Source organism: Salvelinus sp. IW2-2015, linkage group LG24 (assembly GCF_002910315.2).
Source record: "Salvelinus sp. IW2-2015 linkage group LG24, ASM291031v2, whole genome shotgun sequence".
In the NCBI taxonomy this organism is placed as follows: Eukaryota; Metazoa; Chordata; class Actinopteri; order Salmoniformes; family Salmonidae; genus Salvelinus; species Salvelinus sp. IW2-2015.
Genome location: NC_036864.1, coordinates 11246969 through 11264997, shown reverse-complemented (window position 1 = coordinate 11264997; position 18029 = coordinate 11246969). Strand labels below are relative to the sequence as shown.

Sequence of the window (18029 nt, the reverse complement as noted above, 5' to 3'; positions counted from 1 at the left end):
GAAATCCTTGTCTATTTCCTGAAGAGCTCTCCAGACAGCTCCTTCACCAGCTCAGCTCCTGCTGTGGAGGAGGAACTCCAGGAGCTGAGGAAGCAGCTCAGTGAGGTCTCGACCTCGGCGAAGAACCTCGAGGAGCKTCTCCAGATGTCCGAACAGGCCCTGTGTGAAAAGGAAGCCGTACACACGCAGCAGGTGCCAGTTTCCTTGTCACTCTAACCATTTTCAATGAAAATGTTCCAGATTGTTTAAAAGGGGCCCGTCAGCTGACTGCAGAGATGTGTCATGCRTTTAGGTTCGTGTGCTTCAGGCAGTTGTCTGTGAAAAGGACGTGCGTTTCCAGGAGCAGATCCAGAAGCATGAGGACGAGCTGCTGAGGGTCACAGTGCAGAGGCAGAACGACGCCGAGCTACAGCAGGTACAAACTTMATTCTCTGACTCACTCTACACTCCCTCGTGCAGACCAGGTCCTATACACTGTTTTTAGCCTGTACCCAAGCCTTTAGTGTGTGTGTTGCTAGGCTCTACGTGCAGCCCAGCGGCGTTGTGAGGAGCAGGAGGAAGCCATGCGGTCACGCTGCCAGGTGCTGGAGATGCTGCAGGGGGAGCTGGACAATGCCGACCAGCAGAAACAGGTACAGACACGCTCTACTGTGCTGGTCAGTGTAGGTCAGTTTTCTCAATGACTGACACTTGAGCAAAATGAGCCCATCTGAMGAGACTGACACAGAGTACTGTATTACATTATTCACCAAGTTACTAGTGTGACAGCAGAGTGACACTGACTATGTTTGGTGATTGACAAATTGCATGTTACATAAGGGCTGAGGAGTAGACTMATTTCTCATCTAAATGCAAAATCACTTCTTGACTGGCACAGCCGAGCAGTTCTCGTTGTAGACCCTACCGTCCCCGTCCTTCATCTGTCTTCATTCTTTCTCTCTTCCTCTCTTTCTCTCTCTTCCTCTCTCTCTCTCGCTTCCTCTCTCTCTCTCTGCAGATCCTCACGGCTCAGTTCCGCCAGAGGGAGCAGGAGCTGGCTGAGGCTGGCAGGCAGAGGGAGCAGGAGCTGGCTGAGGCTGGCAGGCAGAGGGAGGAGGAGCTGGCTGAGGTTGGCAGGCAGAGGGAGGAGGAGAGACAGCAGTGGGCTGGGTGGTCCAGCCAGGCCCAGGCAGAGCTGTTGGCCCTCCGAGCCAACCTGGAGGCCTCCGAGAGGGACAGAGCAGCCCAGCTAGCCAACCTGGAGGCCTCCGAGAGGGACAGAGCAGCCCAGCTAGCCAACCTGGAGGCCTCAGAGCAAGACAGGTCAACCCAGATGGAGGAGCTGACAGTGAAACTGGAGTGGGCCACTAGAGAGCGGGAGGAAGTGACCAACAGAGAAGTAGCCAGGTTGGAGAAGGAGCTTGCTGCCTTAAGAGAGGAGCATGGAGAGGGRCAAAGGGCAGGAGAGGCCCTGGCTGAGTTGTTGACAGGCCTGCGCTCTCTGGCTGGWGAGGGGGCCGAGGAGGACAGCCCTRTTYCCACCGAYCCGGCCCTGTGCCTGGATACACTGCAGGCCCTGGAGGCCCGKCTGGAGAGGCTGAGGGTGGAGCAGAGGGAGAGCGAGGAACGCTGYGCCCAGGTCACCCACACYATGGAGACATTGCAAGGTAAGGGAACCAAATACACTATCAWGCATTCATGATACCCTGACAAGTGGCTTGCTCGCAGCGTATTTAATAWTTGTGTTTTTCTTTCAGAACAACTGGATAAGCGCACTGCAGAAGGCGAAGAGGCAGTTGCTAAGATACAACAGCTGGAGCAGCAAATTGGAATGGTGAGCAGTCAGACGCACTAAATTAATTTAGGAGATTGYTACGACTACTAAATGAATGAAGGTAGCACATGTTGTAAGCTTGTTTTGAATCCTGTAATAACCTGAAAATAAACATCAAAATGTACTTTGGGAGAAATAGCTTATATGGTTTATTATCTGTGAGCCCCAAATGACCAGACTCTTCAGTCTGTTTTACCCATTGCTAGATTCTCTAATGTTMTTTATCTGTTTCTGTAATTTGACCAAATGGTGGGCTCATTTTCATCTGTGTAAAAGACAAAGCTATGGATGCCTTGCAAGGCTCGTTATTTGAGAAGTTATGCAATGCCAAAAAAACAATGACCAATGAACCAAGACTTATGTTAATATATGGCATCTATTTATGTCAGATGTTTTCACACAGTGAAATTACATAAAGTATTCATAACCCTTGACTTATTCCACATGTTGTTGTATTACAGCCTTAATTCGAAATGGATGAAATCAWTTTTTTTTTCTCACCTACATACAATACCCCATAATGACAAAGTGAAAACATGTTTTTAGAAGTATTACTACATTTATTGAAAATGAGTTACAGAAATATATAATTTACGTAAGTATTCACACCCCTGAGTCATAGGTAGAATCACCTTCGGCAGCGATTACAGCTGTGAGGCTTTGTGGGTAAGTCTCCAACAGTTTTGCACACCTGGATTGTACAATATTTGCACTTTTTATTTATTTTTATTCCTCAAGCTCCGTCAAGTTGGTTGTTGATTATTGCTAGACAGCCATTTTCAAGTGTGGCCATAGATTTTCAAGACGATTTAAGTCAACTGTAACTAGGCCACTTAGGAACAAAACATTAAGAACACCTTCCTAATATTGAGTTGCACCGCCCTTTTTGCGCTCAGAACAGACTCAATTCGTCGGTGCATGGACTCTACAAGGTGCTAAAAGCGTTCCACAGGGATGCTGGCCAATGTTGACTCCAATGCTTCCCACAGTTGTGTTAAGTTGGCGGGATGTCCATTTGGTGATGGACCATTCTTAGCACACTTGTTAAACTGTTGAGCGTGAAAAACCCAGCAGCATTGCAGTTTGACACAAACCAGTGTGCCTGACACCTACTACCATACCCCATTCTAAGGCACTTACATCTTTTGTCTTGCCCATTCACCCTCTGAATGGCAGATATACACAATCCATGTCTCACTTGCCTCAAGGCTTAAAAATCCTTCTTGCACCTGTTTCCTCCTCGTCATTTACACTGATTGAAGTGGATTTAACAAGAGACATCGGTAAGGGATCTTTTACCTGGAATCACCTGGTCAGTCTATGTCATGGAAAGAGCAGGTGTTCTTAATGTTTTGTACACTTAGTGTATATTTAAGCAATAAGGCACAAGGAGATGTGGTATTTGGCCAATATACCACGACTAAGGGCTGTTCTTATGCACGACTCATCGCGGAGTGCCTAGACACTGCCCTTAGCCGTGGTATATTGGCCATATATCACAAACCCCCGAGGTGCCTTATTGCTATTATAAACTGGTTACCAACGTTATTAGAGCAGTAAAAATAAATGTTTTGTCATAACCATGGTATAAGGTCTGATATACCACGGCTGTCAACCAATCAGCATTCAGGACTCGACCCATCCAGTTTATAATTGGAATTGTGTTTTAGGTTATTGTCCTGCTAAAAGGTGATTCTGTCTGTCTGCTTAGCTCTATTTAGTTTATTTTTATCCTAAAAAAACTCCCTAATCCTTGCTCATGACAAGCATACCCATAAGATGATGCAGCCACCACCATGTTTGAAAATATGAAGAGAGGTAGTCAGTGATGTGTTGTGTTTGATTTGACCCAAACATAACCATTTGTATTTAGGACAAAAAGTTAATTTCTTTGCCACATTTTTTGCAGTTTTACTTTAGTGCCTTATTGCAAACAGACATGTTTTGGAATATTTTTTATTCTGTACAGGCTTCCTTCTTTTCACTCTGTTAATTAGGTTAGTATTGTGGAGTAACTACAATGTTGTTGATCCATCCTCAGTTTTCTCCTATCACAGCCATTAAACTAAACTGTTTTAAAGTCACCATTGGCCTCATGGTGAAATCCCTGAGCGGTTTCCTTCCTCTGCGGCAACTAGGTTAGGACGGACGACTGTATCTTTGTTCACCATGCTCAAAGGGTTATTCAATGTCTGCTTTTAACATGTTTACCCATCTACCAATTTGCAAGGCATTGTAGAGCTCCCTGGTCTTTGTAATTGAATCTGTGTTTGAAATTCAATGCTTGGCTGGGGGGTAATTGTATGTGTGGGGTACAGAGATGAGGTATTCATTCAAAAATCATGTTAACCACTATTATTGCACACAGAGTGAGTCCATGATAACGTATTATGTGACTTGTTAAGCACATTTTTACTCCTGAACTTATTTAGGTTTGCCATAACAAAGGGGTTGAATACTTATTGACTCAAGACATTTCAGCTCTTCATTTTTAAATGATTAGAAAAATGTCTAAAAACATAATTTCACTTTGACATTATGGGTATTGTGTGTCATCCTGTGACACAACATTTTAATACATTTTAAATTCAGGCTGTATCACAACAAAATGTGGAAAAAGTCAAGGGGTGTGAATACTTTCTGAAGGCACTGTATGTTCAATCTAATTGTCAGACAATCCCCATTCCAAACAGAATTGTTGACAGTGCGAAGTCACAATAGAAAACGACAAACCCCCCAATAGACATTTGTGCTGTATGTGTGTACAGTCTGATACAATATGATCTATTGGTGTGCTGTTATTTCACTGTGCTGTGAGGACTGCCCAGCCAGCACATTGAGTGTCACACATGCTTATTCATGTGGGGAAGTCTTTCTGGTCTCTGCCCTGACTACTGGGGCAGGTCAGTCGGCCACGATCTATCTCAGAGGGGACAGCCTGAGGGACAGAGACAGTGGTTGGGTTTAATAATGCTGAGGCAGAATGTCCTCCTGTCATTTGGGTCAAGGCAATGCTAATCGCCTCTCCACTGATCCTCTGTTATGACTGCAGCCCTGGGCTGACCTTCAGGCCCATCATAACTACAGTGTAACTAYTGTGTAACTACATTACAGCTGTGTGAAACTGTTAACTCACTTCATTTTGAACGTAGTCCCACTTCAATGGGATTGATGTATTATTAAGTCATACAGTTTACACCCTCTGTGTGTTCAGAAATAACAGGCATTTTGTTTTTCTCTCCTAGGTTGCTAGGGAGTCATTGGTCCAGTGTGTGACTGACCCGTCTGTGGAAGAAGTGACTGATGCTGAAAAAGGTAAGGAGACCTATTTTAAAATGTGTGTTTTTATTCTCTGAATCTGAAAGCCAACCACCAGGACTTTGACCAGTCATACGTCCTGCCAGCAGCACACACACCCTCTATTGATGTGTTTGCATAGGATTGGACACTGTGTGCTGTCACAGGCCTCGCTGACAACAGAGTTTGGCATAGTGACGCAGATGCGGTTACAGGCCTTACCCATTTCACTGTCTGTGACTAAACCTGAAAGACTGGTGGTTTAGTAGACATGTCAACAGTATGTTAACAGTATTGACAGTATATTAACAGTATTGACAGTATATTAACAGTATTGACAGTATGTTGACAGTATTGACAGTATATTAACAGTATTGACAGTATATTAACAGTATTGACAGTATGTTGACAGTATGTCAATAATCATCTCAATTGTTAACATTTAGAAGCAAAAATCTGAAAGAATCTATAATATATAGGTCTAGTCATGAACTACTGGGAGGTGCCAGTGGTAGGGTCGAATTTTAGTTCCTGCACGGGGTACATGAAAAATATCTGTTTTGGCATTTCAGGTTTGATCAATTCATTGTGCATTGTCTGATTATTAGGCTGGCTATTCATTTTCATCTTTATTGATTTCCCCAGCCCAAATATTGGCTCTGGAGCAGCAGCTATTGGAGAGAGACCATGAGTTGGCTGCCCTGAGAGAGAGTCTTGTGCTGGCTGAAGAGCAGGGCTCAAATGATGCTTTCAAGGTAAGCTCTGATCAGATTCTAGACCAGAGTGAGGACACTGCCATGGCGCCCTGCGACAGTCCTACAGTGCTGCCAGACCTCCTAGAAGACACGCGAGAGGAGGACACCAGCCTGGTGGCAGAGGATAGGTCAATCCTGTCAGTCTCCGCTGATAACGAGAGCAGTCCAGAGCTCATTGAACCCCAGTCTGACTCTCCCGGAGAATCTAAGGGGGCCTCCTCTGATGAGATGGTCACTAGCAGTGACTCCGAGGTGGCCCACAGCAGCTGGACCCTCCTAGAGGCTGTGAACCAAGATGAAGGTCAGCAGTCGCCTCCCATACTGCAGGGCTTTGGCCAGCTCCAGATGCAATCCTGGGAAGAGAACAGCTCTGAGCAGGAAACATCCACAGTCCAGGTGGAGTCCTCATCAGTCATCATCTGTGAGACTGTGCAGGTGCACCTCAGCCAGCAGGGGGCGACCCTCTCTGACTCTGCCCCTGGACAGGTGTTTGCCCAGGACCTGGCAGATGAGATGCAGAGCAGGTACAGTGAGCTCATGGCTGAGCTCCAGAGATTGAGAGAGGCTGCCTCAGAGTCACGGGAGAGAACCCAAGGCCTTGAGGAAGAGATTCGGTCCCTGGCAGCTGCCAAGGATGAGGCAGAGTCCCAGGCCCAGAGATATGAGGAAGAGCTCCAGTCAGCCAGGTCAGAGATGGACACGGTGGCCCAGCACAGTGGCTCTGAGTTGGAGAGGCAGAGCATGGAGATGCATCTCCTGGAGGAGCAGCTGGCCAGCCTGCAGACAGAAGGCCGCTCCAAGGAGCAGCAGATCCAGGCCCTGCAGGCAGACCTGGACGAGGCTCAGCGCTCTCTCTCTGAGCAGGAGGGCCAGGCCAGGATGCTGAGCGCCCAGCTGGAAGAAGGGGAGATCACCTCCTCTGAGCTGGAGCGGAAGCTCCAAGACATGGAGGCCAGCCTGCTGGAGTTCTCTCAGGCTAGGGACATGGCCAAAGCTGTACTGTCTGAGAGGGACACTGAGATTAACGAGCTGCAACTGCGTATCACCCAGAAAGAGCAGGAGATGATGGAGCTGAGCAATGGCATGTCTGCCAAACTGCTCCAGACCGGTGAGGAGAAGTTCCTGATGAGCACTGAGGTCAAGAAACTGAAGGAGCAGATAATTGAGCTTGAGAAAGCTGGAGAAAAGGAGAAAGCGACAGGGGAGAGTCATGTAGAGGATGGTGATGAGCTCACTAGTTTGCGAAAGGACAAAGAGGATCTGACAACCCAAGTGGCCACCATTAAAAAGAGGTTGCAGGCAGCCCTGGTGCAGCGCAAAGAGCTGATGAAAAAAGTTRCAGAGTTTGAGAAAGAGGCAGATCAAAGGAAAGGACARGTAGGGRAAGCAACGGAGGAAGCCYCTGCAAGTGTACCAGCTTTAGAAAAAGACAGAAAACAAGAGGTTATGGCAATTGAGACTACTYTCGAWGAGTTCAGACAAGCCTTGARGTCCAAAGAAGAGGCCATGGAGGTTTTGGAACAGAAAATCAGCCAGCAGGATCAGGTTCTGGAAGAGACACTTGAAATGAACAGAAGGCTGAGTGAGGGAGCTCAGCAGACTCCAGAGGCTGACACCTCAGCTGAAATCCCTGGGTTKCAGTCCCAGGTGGCCTCACTGGAGTCAGATTGCGAAACACTGCAAAAGAAACTCCAGGAGGCCCAGGACTCTCGCAAAGACACCATCCGCAAGGCCAAAGAAAAGGACAGGCACCACCGCGAACAGCTAAAACAGCAAAAGGAAGAGTACAACGGGCTGTTGGAGCGTTTGGAGGAGCAGGTTGGTGAACGAGATGGGCTGTTGACTAGACTGAGCGAGCTTGAGGAACTGCAGACACAGAAAGAGGTGAGCACAGAGAAGGAAGTACATGCTGAGCTGGAGACCAACGTTGCAGTGGAGAAGATTGAGAAGGCAGCTGCAGGAGATTGGGTCCAGGAAGACTGGGTGGAATTTGCAGCTCCTGAGAATGAAGCACAACAACAACAAGGTGATAAACCCATTACCAGTGCCGAGGAACCCTCTCAGCTACTTTCAGCTGACATTGAGGCCTCATTACAAGCTCTGAAAGAAGAGGTCCAGGCTGAGAAGGCATCTTGTACAGAGTTGGAGGGCCAACTGCAGGAGAGCCAGGCTAGCCTGTCACTCAGGGAAAGTGAGCTTCTAGTGCTGGGTGATGAGCTGCAGGCCCTGAGAGAGAAGGAGAGCCAGATTGAACTTGTCTATGAGGAGTTGGAGGCTCTGAGGGAGAAGTGTTTCCAGGCTCAGACCTATGCAGAAGCTGTGAAAGCAGAGTTGGAGGCTGCGGCCAAGGGAGCCGCCTCAGACTCCACTGAGTCCACCATTGCCATCCTGCAGACAGAGGTGGAGGAATTCAAGCAGTTCCTGAGCAACAAGAACGATGAGATCATGGAACTTAGGCAGCAGCTGGGTGAGCAAAGCTCCCTCCTCCAGTCCATGCAAGAGACAGTGTATGAGAAGGACCAGTCGATCGCCTCCCTGCAGGAAGGCCTGAGAGCAGAGAAGGAAAAGAGCCAGAGACTGGAGGCCGAGGTCCCCCAGAGGCAGGAGGAAGAGAAGGGCAGCGAGGCCAAGATCCTGCAGCTTCAGCAGAAGCTCAAAGCTGCCCTTATCTCTCGCAAAGAGGCCCTCAAAGAGAACAAAAGCCAGAAAGAAGAGTTGGCCTCCACTGAGAAAGTCATCACTGAACTGCATCAGAAGATGGAGGCTAGAGAAGTCGAGCTGGAGAAGCTGAGAGCAGAAAGAGAGAGGCTGATAGTGGAGAACCAGAGCCTTGGAGGGTCCTGCGAGAGCCTCAAGCTGGCCATGGAGGGTATGCTGACAGAGAAAGACTTCTGTAAAAGAGAGGCAGAGTCTGCCAAAGAGGAGGCTGCCCGGGCATGCAGAGAATGGGAGGAGAAGGTGCATGGGATGAAGGATGAGTATGAGACTCTGCTAAAGTCCTATGAGAACGTGAGTGATGAGGCAGAGCGTGTGAGACGTGTGCTGGAAGCTGCTAGRCAGGAGAGGAAGGAGCTTGTTGCTAGAGCCAGGACCCACGAGGCAGCCAGGCAGGAGGCTGAACGGCAGAAAGAAGAGGCCCAGAAAGAGGTGGACACTGTCAAAGACAAGATGAGGAAGTTTGCCAAGACCAAGCAGCAGAAAATCATGGATTTAGAGGAGGAGAATGAGAGTCTCAGAGAGATGGATGAAAATAAAGGAATAAGAAGGGAGGACAAGGCACTTAAAGGAGAACTTGAAAGACTCAAAGAGGAGTTTGAGGCTCTGAAAGCTGATTTTAATGCCACTACGGCACAGAGGGACTCCTTAGAACAGCAAGTTGTTGAGGTGAGGGAACAACTAGCCCAAGAGCTAGAGAAAGGGGACAGATTAGCTCCAGATAAAACCCCCAGCTCTGATGATGTAGTGGAGGAAACTATTGTTGCCCAGCAGTCTAGTACAGTCATGACTAAAACTACCCAAGAGCTAGTTAAGAGCCAGCCTCAGGACATAGAGCCACATAGTCAGGACATAGAGTCTGAGGTAGCTGCACCTGAAACGCCCTCTGTTGAGAAGATGGTGAAGACCGAAATAACTGAAAGTACACAGGCCCTAATTGATGAGAAATTGAGCAAAATGGAGGCAGCCCTACAGTCAGAGAGGGAACTGAGGCAACAGCGCGAGGCTGAACTCACTGCTGAGCTGGCCTCTCTGGAGCAGCGCCTTCAGGAGAGTAAAGAGAAGGAACAGACCCAGAGGGATGAGCCGGTGAAGACGGACATGTCTGAAAGTGAACTGACCGTAATTGAGGGAAAGCGGAGGGAAATGGAGGCAACCCTACATTCAGAGAGGGAACCCTGGCAAGAGAGTGAGGCTGAACTCAAGGCTGGACTAGCCTCTCTAGAGCAGCTCCTTCAGGAGAGTAAAGAGAAGGAACAGAGCCTGATGGAGGAGAGCTCTAAAAGGGAAGCCCAACTCCAGGAGCTCCACAGCAGCCTGGAGGTAGATAAGGATGACCTAGAGGAGCGTCTGATGAACCAGCTGGCCCAGCTGAATGGCAGCATCGCCGGCTACCAGCAGGACGCGGCAGACAGCCGGGAGCGCCTTGCGGAGCTGCAGCGGGAGGTGGAGAGACTGGAGAGGGAGCGGGCCGAACTGGAAGTCCTGGCCGAGAGCGAAAGGGACCGGGCAGCCAGGCTGGAGGAGGACAAGAGGCAGGCCCAGAGAGAGAGGGCCGAGGCAGAGGCAGAGTCAGGGAAGCAGAGGGAGCTGGAGCAGCAGCTGAAGTCCGCCCAGAGGGTGAAAGAGGGCAGCCAGAGCCGGGCAAAGCAGCTGGAGGAGCTGCTGAGAGAGAAGCAGCTGGAGGTGCGCCAGATGCAGAAGGACTGCATCCAGTACCAGGAAAGGATCAGCGAGATGGCCAGGGAGGGCAAGGCTTTGCAACTGGGCAGCAACGAGGTCCACAAAGAGCTTGGGCAAGCCTATCTGGAGAGGACCAWAGTCACAGAYGCTTTGAAGAAGACTGAGGCTGAGYTATCTAGCTGCAAAGCCCAGCTGGTTGAGGCCCAGACAGAGGCCAGCCAGGCCCAAGCTGAGAGGAGAGCCTGTGAGCAGACCGCTCTACAGAGAGAGGCTGAGTTGAAAGCAGAGGCAGAGCAGAGCCTGGACTCTGTGAGGTTCAGGCTGGGAGCCGAGCTGAAGCAGATTGAGCTGAGGTTGGAGGAGTCTTACCGGGAGAGGGAGAGAGAGGAGRATGCCACCCGGGAGGCAAAAGAGCTGGCTGACACCGCTGAGAGACAGGCCCAGCAGATGCAGGCCCGCCTGGATGAGTCTCTGGCCCGACTGGCTGCCTTCTCGCGCTGTATGTCCTCCCTGCAGGACGACAGGGACCGCGTGCTGGATGAGACCCGGCAGTGGGAGAGTCGCTTCAACAGCACCCTCCAGGGGAAGGAGGCCGAGGTGCGGGAGGGAGAGACCCGGTCCAGAGATCTGGCTGAACAGCTGCAGAAAGAGACCGCACRGAGAGAAGAGCTACAGCTTACAGTGGACAGGTAAAAATRGCTAYRKTTCCTGAAAAAGTKAATTAATTAAATTGCCCCAATTTCCWGCCAGGTTTRWKWWACACTATRSTGTGTTATGTAATGTGTTTWTTTCTTATTTTTTGKCCAGACTGCAGAAAGCAGACGAGCAGTGGCAGCTGAAATGGGAGCAGGAAGAGAAGARGCTCCGTGAGAACCAGGCTGCCCTGGAGCAGGAGAGGGGGGAGCTTCAGAAGTCCCTAGCCCAGACCGAGACCTCCCTGGCTGACGCTCGCGCCCAGCTGGCCTCCCTGGAGAGTGAGGCGGAGGGGCTCCGCCACAGAGCCCAGGCCCTGGAAGAGGYAGTTGGGAAGCTGCAGGGAGAGACCAACGAGGCCAGGTCCCAGCTGAAGGAGAGGGAAGCAGAGGGGAGGAGGCTGGGCCTGAGCGTGGAACAACTGGAGACAGACCTGCACTCCTCYAAGACCCTGACAGAGAACCTGCAGACAGAGCTGAGTGAGAAGGAGAGGAGAGAGGTAGAGCTGCTGGGGGAGAAGGAGCAAGCCGTGACACAGGTATGCATCACTTTTATTTTATCTCTGCTTTATGTCATGTTTTGTCATCACAATGAATAGTTGCTCATTTTAATGCATGGGGTGTCAAATTCTACATTTATTCAAAATAGGGTGTCAAAATTCCCTACAAATGTATTGTGATGTTACCGTTTTGATTGAGCTATCAAGTTGTTTTACAAGCTTGAAAATGTTTAAACCCATTCCCCTGCATCTTCTTGACTGCTTACATGCTTGCTCCCCCCAGGCTGCAGAGGAGGCCAGGAGGGAGGCTGACGCCAGGGCCCAGGAGGCTGAGAAGGAGCTGGAGGAGAGGAGAGAGGAGGTGCGGGGTCTGGAGGACCGGCTGCRGAAGGCAGAGGAGGAGAGCAGCCACAGCAAAGCCAGGCTGGACGCCTTCACCAAGGCCATGGGCTCTTTACAGGACGACAGAGACAGAGTACTTGGCATGTACAAACAGCTGGAGGAGAAACATCTGCAGGTTAAAGAACAATGATAACACTCAYGTGTACAGAGGCATAAATGGCAGGTCAAGAAGAGATTCTGAATGGATTCTCCTACACTTAATGTAAACCGGTAGTAAATGGTCCATGTTTGTTTATGTACACGCATGTCATTGACATGCTGAAACTGTATGTAGTGATAAGAGTGATGTTATTAGTGTGATAGTATTCTAGAATGTTTTCCTCATGCCCCAGTTGTATAACCCATCCCTCTACGTAATGGGTCTGTTGTCCCAGGTGATGATGGAAAAGGACGCTCTGATCCAGGAGGCTGCTGCGGAGAATAACAGTCTRAAGGAGGAGCTRCGCTCYCTATTGGTCCAGAGGGAYGACCTCCACGCAGAGAAGGCCAAGCTATCTGCCCAGCTTCAYRGCTACAGGGACGACCTTACCCAGGTCCTCACCATGAAGGAGTCCCAGCACAAGCAGCTCTTGTCCGGCCAGCTGGAGCGCATCGCTACCCTGGAGAAGGAGAGAGAAGAGCTAGGGACTAAGATCAAGAGCCTGGAGGGAGGGGAGGCTTTCGTTCAGGCGGTGGAGAGGGAGGCCCTCAGCCAGGCTGGTGATAGTGGAAACAGGCAGGTGAGAGACGCTCCCGGGGCGGAGGTAGAGAAGCTGAGGGAGCAGCTGCAGGCTGCCAGGGCCCAGGTGGAGAGCCTGGAGGAGAGCCTTGCCAAGGAAAGAGAGGTGCAGGAAGCTCGGCAGAAGGAGCTGAAAGAACTGCGTTGGGAGGGAGGGGTGACGCGGACGGAGTCGGAGACAGCGGCCGAGAGGGTGGCCGAGCTGGCCCGAGACCTGCTGACCACGGAGCAGAGGCTGCTGGAGGAGAGGGAGGTGGCCGGCCAGCTCCGGGCCCAGAACCAGGCGTTCGGCCAGGCCATGGCGTCACTGCAGGGCAGCAGGGACCAGGCACTCAGCCAGGCCCAGGAGCTCAGCCTCAGACTGGAGGAGATGAGCAGGGCAGGGGGCCAGCAGACACCCACCACGGGGCATGGAGGATCCACTGCGGAGGTGTGGGGACTGAAGAACGCCCTGTCAGCCCTGCAGAACGACAGGGAGAGACTGGTAATCAACCAGAGTAATCTCCATTTTACACAAAGTATTCCATAAAAGCACTACTAACACAACCACAAGGGTAGTGACATCATAGTTTACCTGCACATCGTGTTTTCATATACCAGTATCCACAGTAACACAAGCTTTGTTTCTCCCTGTCCTGTAGTTGGAACAGCTGCAGCGGCAGCACTCAGAGCTCACTCGACTGGGAGGAGGAGAGCTGTCTAGACTCAGCCAGGAGCTAGAGGAGGAGAGGAGGAGGGCTGATGAGATGGTGGACAGGATGAGGGAGCTGGACAACCTGAGGCAGAGGGAGAACCAGGAACTAGACATTCTCAGGTGAGACATACTTCATAAAGAGCTGCTTATGTTATTTAAAATCCAAACATTCTTAATCATGTTTAGAGGTATATGAGTGTCTATGCCTTGGCTACATAGGTATATATGTCTCTCTCTAGGCTGGAGCAGGTTGACTGGCAGGCCCAGGCAGAGCTCCTGAAGCAGCAGACCCTGGCCACCCTCTCGGACCGTGACCAGCAGGTGCGCCAGCTCGGTGCCATGTTGAAGGAGGCCCGCGCCACAAGGCCCAAACCACCGGAGGAGGAACACCACCAGAGACAGGTGAGGAGGAGGACACCTCTAAATCTGCACAGTTGGATAAATAGTATGATAGAACAGCAGTGTTGACTGTGGCAAGATGCATTCTGCTTGCTGCATACATTTGGCCTGTACTGGGCAATGTTATCTACAAATCTAGGTTTCAGTTCTACATTTGTGCAGTTAAGAGACGGTTAAACGGTGTGATTATGGTTCACCTCTGTTGTCTCTTCTCCGTGGCTATTTATGTGTTCTTTGTTGTTTTTTGTGCTCAGGCACCTGTTGAGGCAGACCTGTCATCTAAAGTAGGGGTCCTTCAATCAGAGAGTGGCCCGCTGAATGATCTTGAGCTGCGAGAGCAGCAGATTACACAGCTCAGTAATAAGATAGAGAGACCAGACTGTTCCTCCTTCCTGTCACCCATAGCCTCTTGTCCATGTCTAACAACCCTACCTACAATCATTGTTTTACTACTACGCTATCTGACAACTACCTCTGATCACCCTCTCTGATTTACAATACTAAATGACATGGTTGGATGAAAGGTACTTCATTTCATGAATCTGGATTAGATGATTCCATATTTCATCTATGTGTCTCCCTCTGGCTCTTTCCTCTTCATTAAATTCTCTTGCATGCCCCTTTTCCATTCTCTTTCATCGTTTCTTCTCTGCTTTTTCTTCGTTCTTCTGTCTTTTGGTTTTGTGTGTGTGTGCAGTCTGCTGAGCCTGTTGCTGTCCCTCCCTCTCCTCAGCTCTCGCAGGTGTTTGAGGAGAACCACCATCTCTCCTCCCAGTTCCAAGGCAGTTCCCAGAGGCTGGATGAGGCCGAGAGCCGCTGCACTGCCCTCCAGAGGCAGCTCCAGGAACTGCACGAAGACAAGCGCAAGGTCTGCACGCCCTTGGATATCACTCTGCTCTGATTCATTCACTGTCCCTAGTTGATACATACKGAACATATGTTTTTAAAGATAATGTGTCCACTATGGCACAGAGGAACTAGATTTACACATTGACATCTCTGGAGCCATTTAAGACTGCACTATAGTGATTTCTACAATGTTGAGTGATTTTGACTATTTCTTGTGGCCCCCAGAGGACAGGGGAAGTGGACAGTGCCCCYGGAGCTCCTCAGCAGCACAGTGGCCCTTCAGAGAGCGAGAGCCTCAGGGTGGATTTTAAAGAGCTCCAGCGCAGGTACCAGTTCTCAACCCCACGACACCCCCCTTTAAAAACACATACAGTACACACTTCTTCTTAATGAAGAACCCCACCCTACTACAGTACATCACACACTTCTCTCCTACTACATGACGAACAATACAGTACACCAGCGTTTCTTACAATAGACTCAGAACACAACACAGTAAGTAAAAATATGGGTTTTATGCTAGAACATACATACGTACACACAAGTCTTCTCCTACTCCATCGGACAGAACACACACACGTACAGTAACAGCACACACGTTCTCTCTACAAGAAGAACATCACACATACTAGTACAACACACGTTTTCTACTCCATTTGACAGAACACACACATACTATAGTACATTCACACATGTTTCTACCTACAATGAGACTGAAACACACACATTACAGTACACACACACGTTCTTCACCAATGTGACCAGAAACAGATACGAATACAGAACACATACGATCTGATCTTACCAATTGACCAGAACACACACACATACAGTACACACAGCACCGTCTCTTCGTACAGATGACCAGAACACACACGAAAATGAACAGATAACAAAACAGAATAGACCCAAAAATCATTCAACACCAATCACCAGCAGAAGCATGTTACGACATGCTAATGTGTCTTTCTTTGTGTTGTCAACATGGACTGAAGAGAGCATATAGGGAGTGGTTGTGAGGGCAGCTAATGGCCGCCAGGACGCTAACTGTAGAGAGTATCTGTACACTTATCTCCTCCGTCACATGACAAGAGGTCATCTCTGTCTTCCTACAGCCTACCCATAACAAAAAGTGTGATTCTAAATGAGGAATTGAGTCATGTAGGCTCGTGATTGACTGTCAGGACTCTATAGAGATACTTCTTATGGAGGATTTGTCAGAGGTACTGTGTTGGATAATGGAATTCAATTGGCTCAGAGTCATCGTTAGGCATATTTATGTGAGAACTTATCGGGTGCTTTCAGTGTGTGTAGACAGTATTATCGTATTTATGCAGTATCTTTCCTGCATTCCTGCTGTAGGATCAACAGGGTAGATGGCAGTCGGCACGCAAGGGCAGTTAATTCTGGTTCTGAGGCAAGCTGTCTCATTGAGGTCCACAGGGAGGCTTCCGGTCACCCGAGTAAGTACAACAACACTGTATTTATCTTACAAAGGAGTGAATTTTAAGATGAAATGATCCAGGTCAACATTGCATGTTGTAGGAGGTCTGTTACTGACTTATCTAACTATATATGGCTTTATGTTATTTGCTACGTATTATTTTATCTTTCTTTTCTCCTTTCTTTCTCTCTATCTGTCAGCTCTTTCTGCTCTTTTTTTTCTTCATCCCGTCTCTCTCTCGTATCTTTCTTTCTCTTCCCTTTCGTCCTCTCCCCCGCGGAACTCTCTTCTCTCTCCTCTTCTCTCCACCTCACTCTCTCCCCCTTCCTCCCTCTCTCCCCCTCCATCAGATTCGGAGCAGCAGTGGGCCAGGCCTGATGAGAATGCTGCGCGTGGCCTTCTGCTCTCGCCAGCGCACACCCCTGCTGGTGTCCCTCTACCTGCTCACCGTGCACGTGCTGCTACTGCTCTGCCTGGGGGGTTACGTTTAGGGCGCCCTCCACCCCTTAGAGAGTGAGAGAGGAGAGAGATGGAGAGATAACGGACATGTGACACAGACCCACCCACCCCCTCTCCAAGACAGATATCATATTACTGTTACATTCAATAGTGTAGAATCGGAGAAGACTCGTCACACACACACACACACAGACCATGCACTTTTGATACAACAACAAAAATAACGATAATGTGTCTTAGCCTATTAACCAAAGTGAATAGTTTTTTTATATACTGGGAGTCAAAAACACCCTCTGCCATCATTGATTTGATTCAATATTTAATATGTTACCGTTAGCGTACATGATCAGTCAAATGTTATTGTAGAGGAAATGAGAAGCAGTATTGCACTACCTCAGAACTGTTGTTTATTGGACTTCTATAAAGGGACGTGGATATTATGCATCTTTAAATGTACCTGGGGGAACTAACATGAAATGACACTGTACAGTAGATTTACACGGTGTTTAGTTTTTTCAGCCAGTTTATGTTAGTGGTGGTTTAGGTGCCTTTAAATGAGGAGAATAAAGGGTCACTTCATGTCTGGATGGAGTGAGGGTTAGGATCTGTGGATCTGTTCCTATCTCTCTTACTCTCCTATGTTCTCACGTACAATGGACACCAACTGAAACGTGTACAACCTGCTATGACTACATTCCTACAACCATCTATTTATTTTCTTTTTCCTCTCATTGTTTTCTCTTTAATTAAGAGAGAGCACCATCATTGGCATATTTGACTCCTGTAGTATTTGTATGTCGTATGTACAGTATGTATGTACTGGATGTGGGTTATCCAATCAATTCCCCAATTTCTGCCATTGGTGCACAGATGAGGGTTTTATTCTATTGATTTTATGGCAGATTCATTTGACATTCTGGTGGAATGTTGTTCATTCCAGATGAAATCGTGTTGGTGTTTTTTCTGTGACACTACAAATAATGTCCATCCAATCTAAGATTCCTATAATTTAGCATTATTTATTGCTTACGCATTTAAACCGCATAATCTACTACAATGTATGGTGAACACAATACTGCTGGGAAAAATGACTACTCAAAAACTTATTCTTGGTGTCTGTTGTCCCACTACACATCTTGTGACTCACTTGTCCTCTGTTAACTTCTATTGTTAATGACCTTGTACTGTGCTGTATAGATTGAATTGTCATGATGATTGATGATGATGATGATGATACGTGTTTTTCAGCACAGCCTACTGAGGGGTATAGGGCTAGATGTGTACCAGTTATTTTCAAAGGGGACTAGTTAGAACATAACAGGTGAAAAAATAAGACAAATATTGGGAATGACACGTGATTTATAACCTGATGAAAATAACTGGTGCAAAGTAAATCTAGTCCTTTAAGTGTCAAATCTCTGTATGATCAGTGTTGGTTACTCTTGGGCTATTTTTTAACTGAAATATATTGGGAAAACAAATGGATGTTTATTGCGGTTTATTACGGAATGAGAATGTGTGCTTTTACTAATTCACAAACATTATCGTTTTGAATACAGTTGTGTCCAGCATTGATACAGTAGCAAGCCCGTAGCTACTTGCATATCAT

General features: G+C 48.4%; 1 protein-coding gene across 1 annotated transcript in view; it reads left to right on the top strand.

Moving 5' to 3' along the window:
- The window catches only part of LOC111951558 (golgin subfamily B member 1), a 21818-nt gene extending 6911 nt beyond the window's left edge, over nucleotides 1–14907 (top strand). Inside the window, exons 3-16 of the mRNA XM_070434732.1 lie at nucleotides 25–192; nucleotides 293–415; nucleotides 519–632; nucleotides 998–1646; nucleotides 1737–1813; nucleotides 5059–5128; nucleotides 5756–10952; nucleotides 11071–11494; nucleotides 11739–11972; nucleotides 12232–13059; nucleotides 13217–13389; nucleotides 13509–13671; nucleotides 14402–14536; nucleotides 14743–14907. Of these exons, the coding sequence (XP_070290833.1) occupies nucleotides 25–192; nucleotides 293–415; nucleotides 519–632; nucleotides 998–1646; nucleotides 1737–1813; nucleotides 5059–5128; nucleotides 5756–10952; nucleotides 11071–11494; nucleotides 11739–11972; nucleotides 12232–13059; nucleotides 13217–13389; nucleotides 13509–13671; nucleotides 14402–14536; nucleotides 14743–14907 (8520 nt within the window). The remainder of the gene's footprint in view (nucleotides 1–24; nucleotides 193–292; nucleotides 416–518; nucleotides 633–997; nucleotides 1647–1736; nucleotides 1814–5058; nucleotides 5129–5755; nucleotides 10953–11070; nucleotides 11495–11738; nucleotides 11973–12231; nucleotides 13060–13216; nucleotides 13390–13508; nucleotides 13672–14401; nucleotides 14537–14742) is intronic.
- The last annotated feature ends 3122 nt before the right edge of the window (nucleotides 14908–18029 follow it).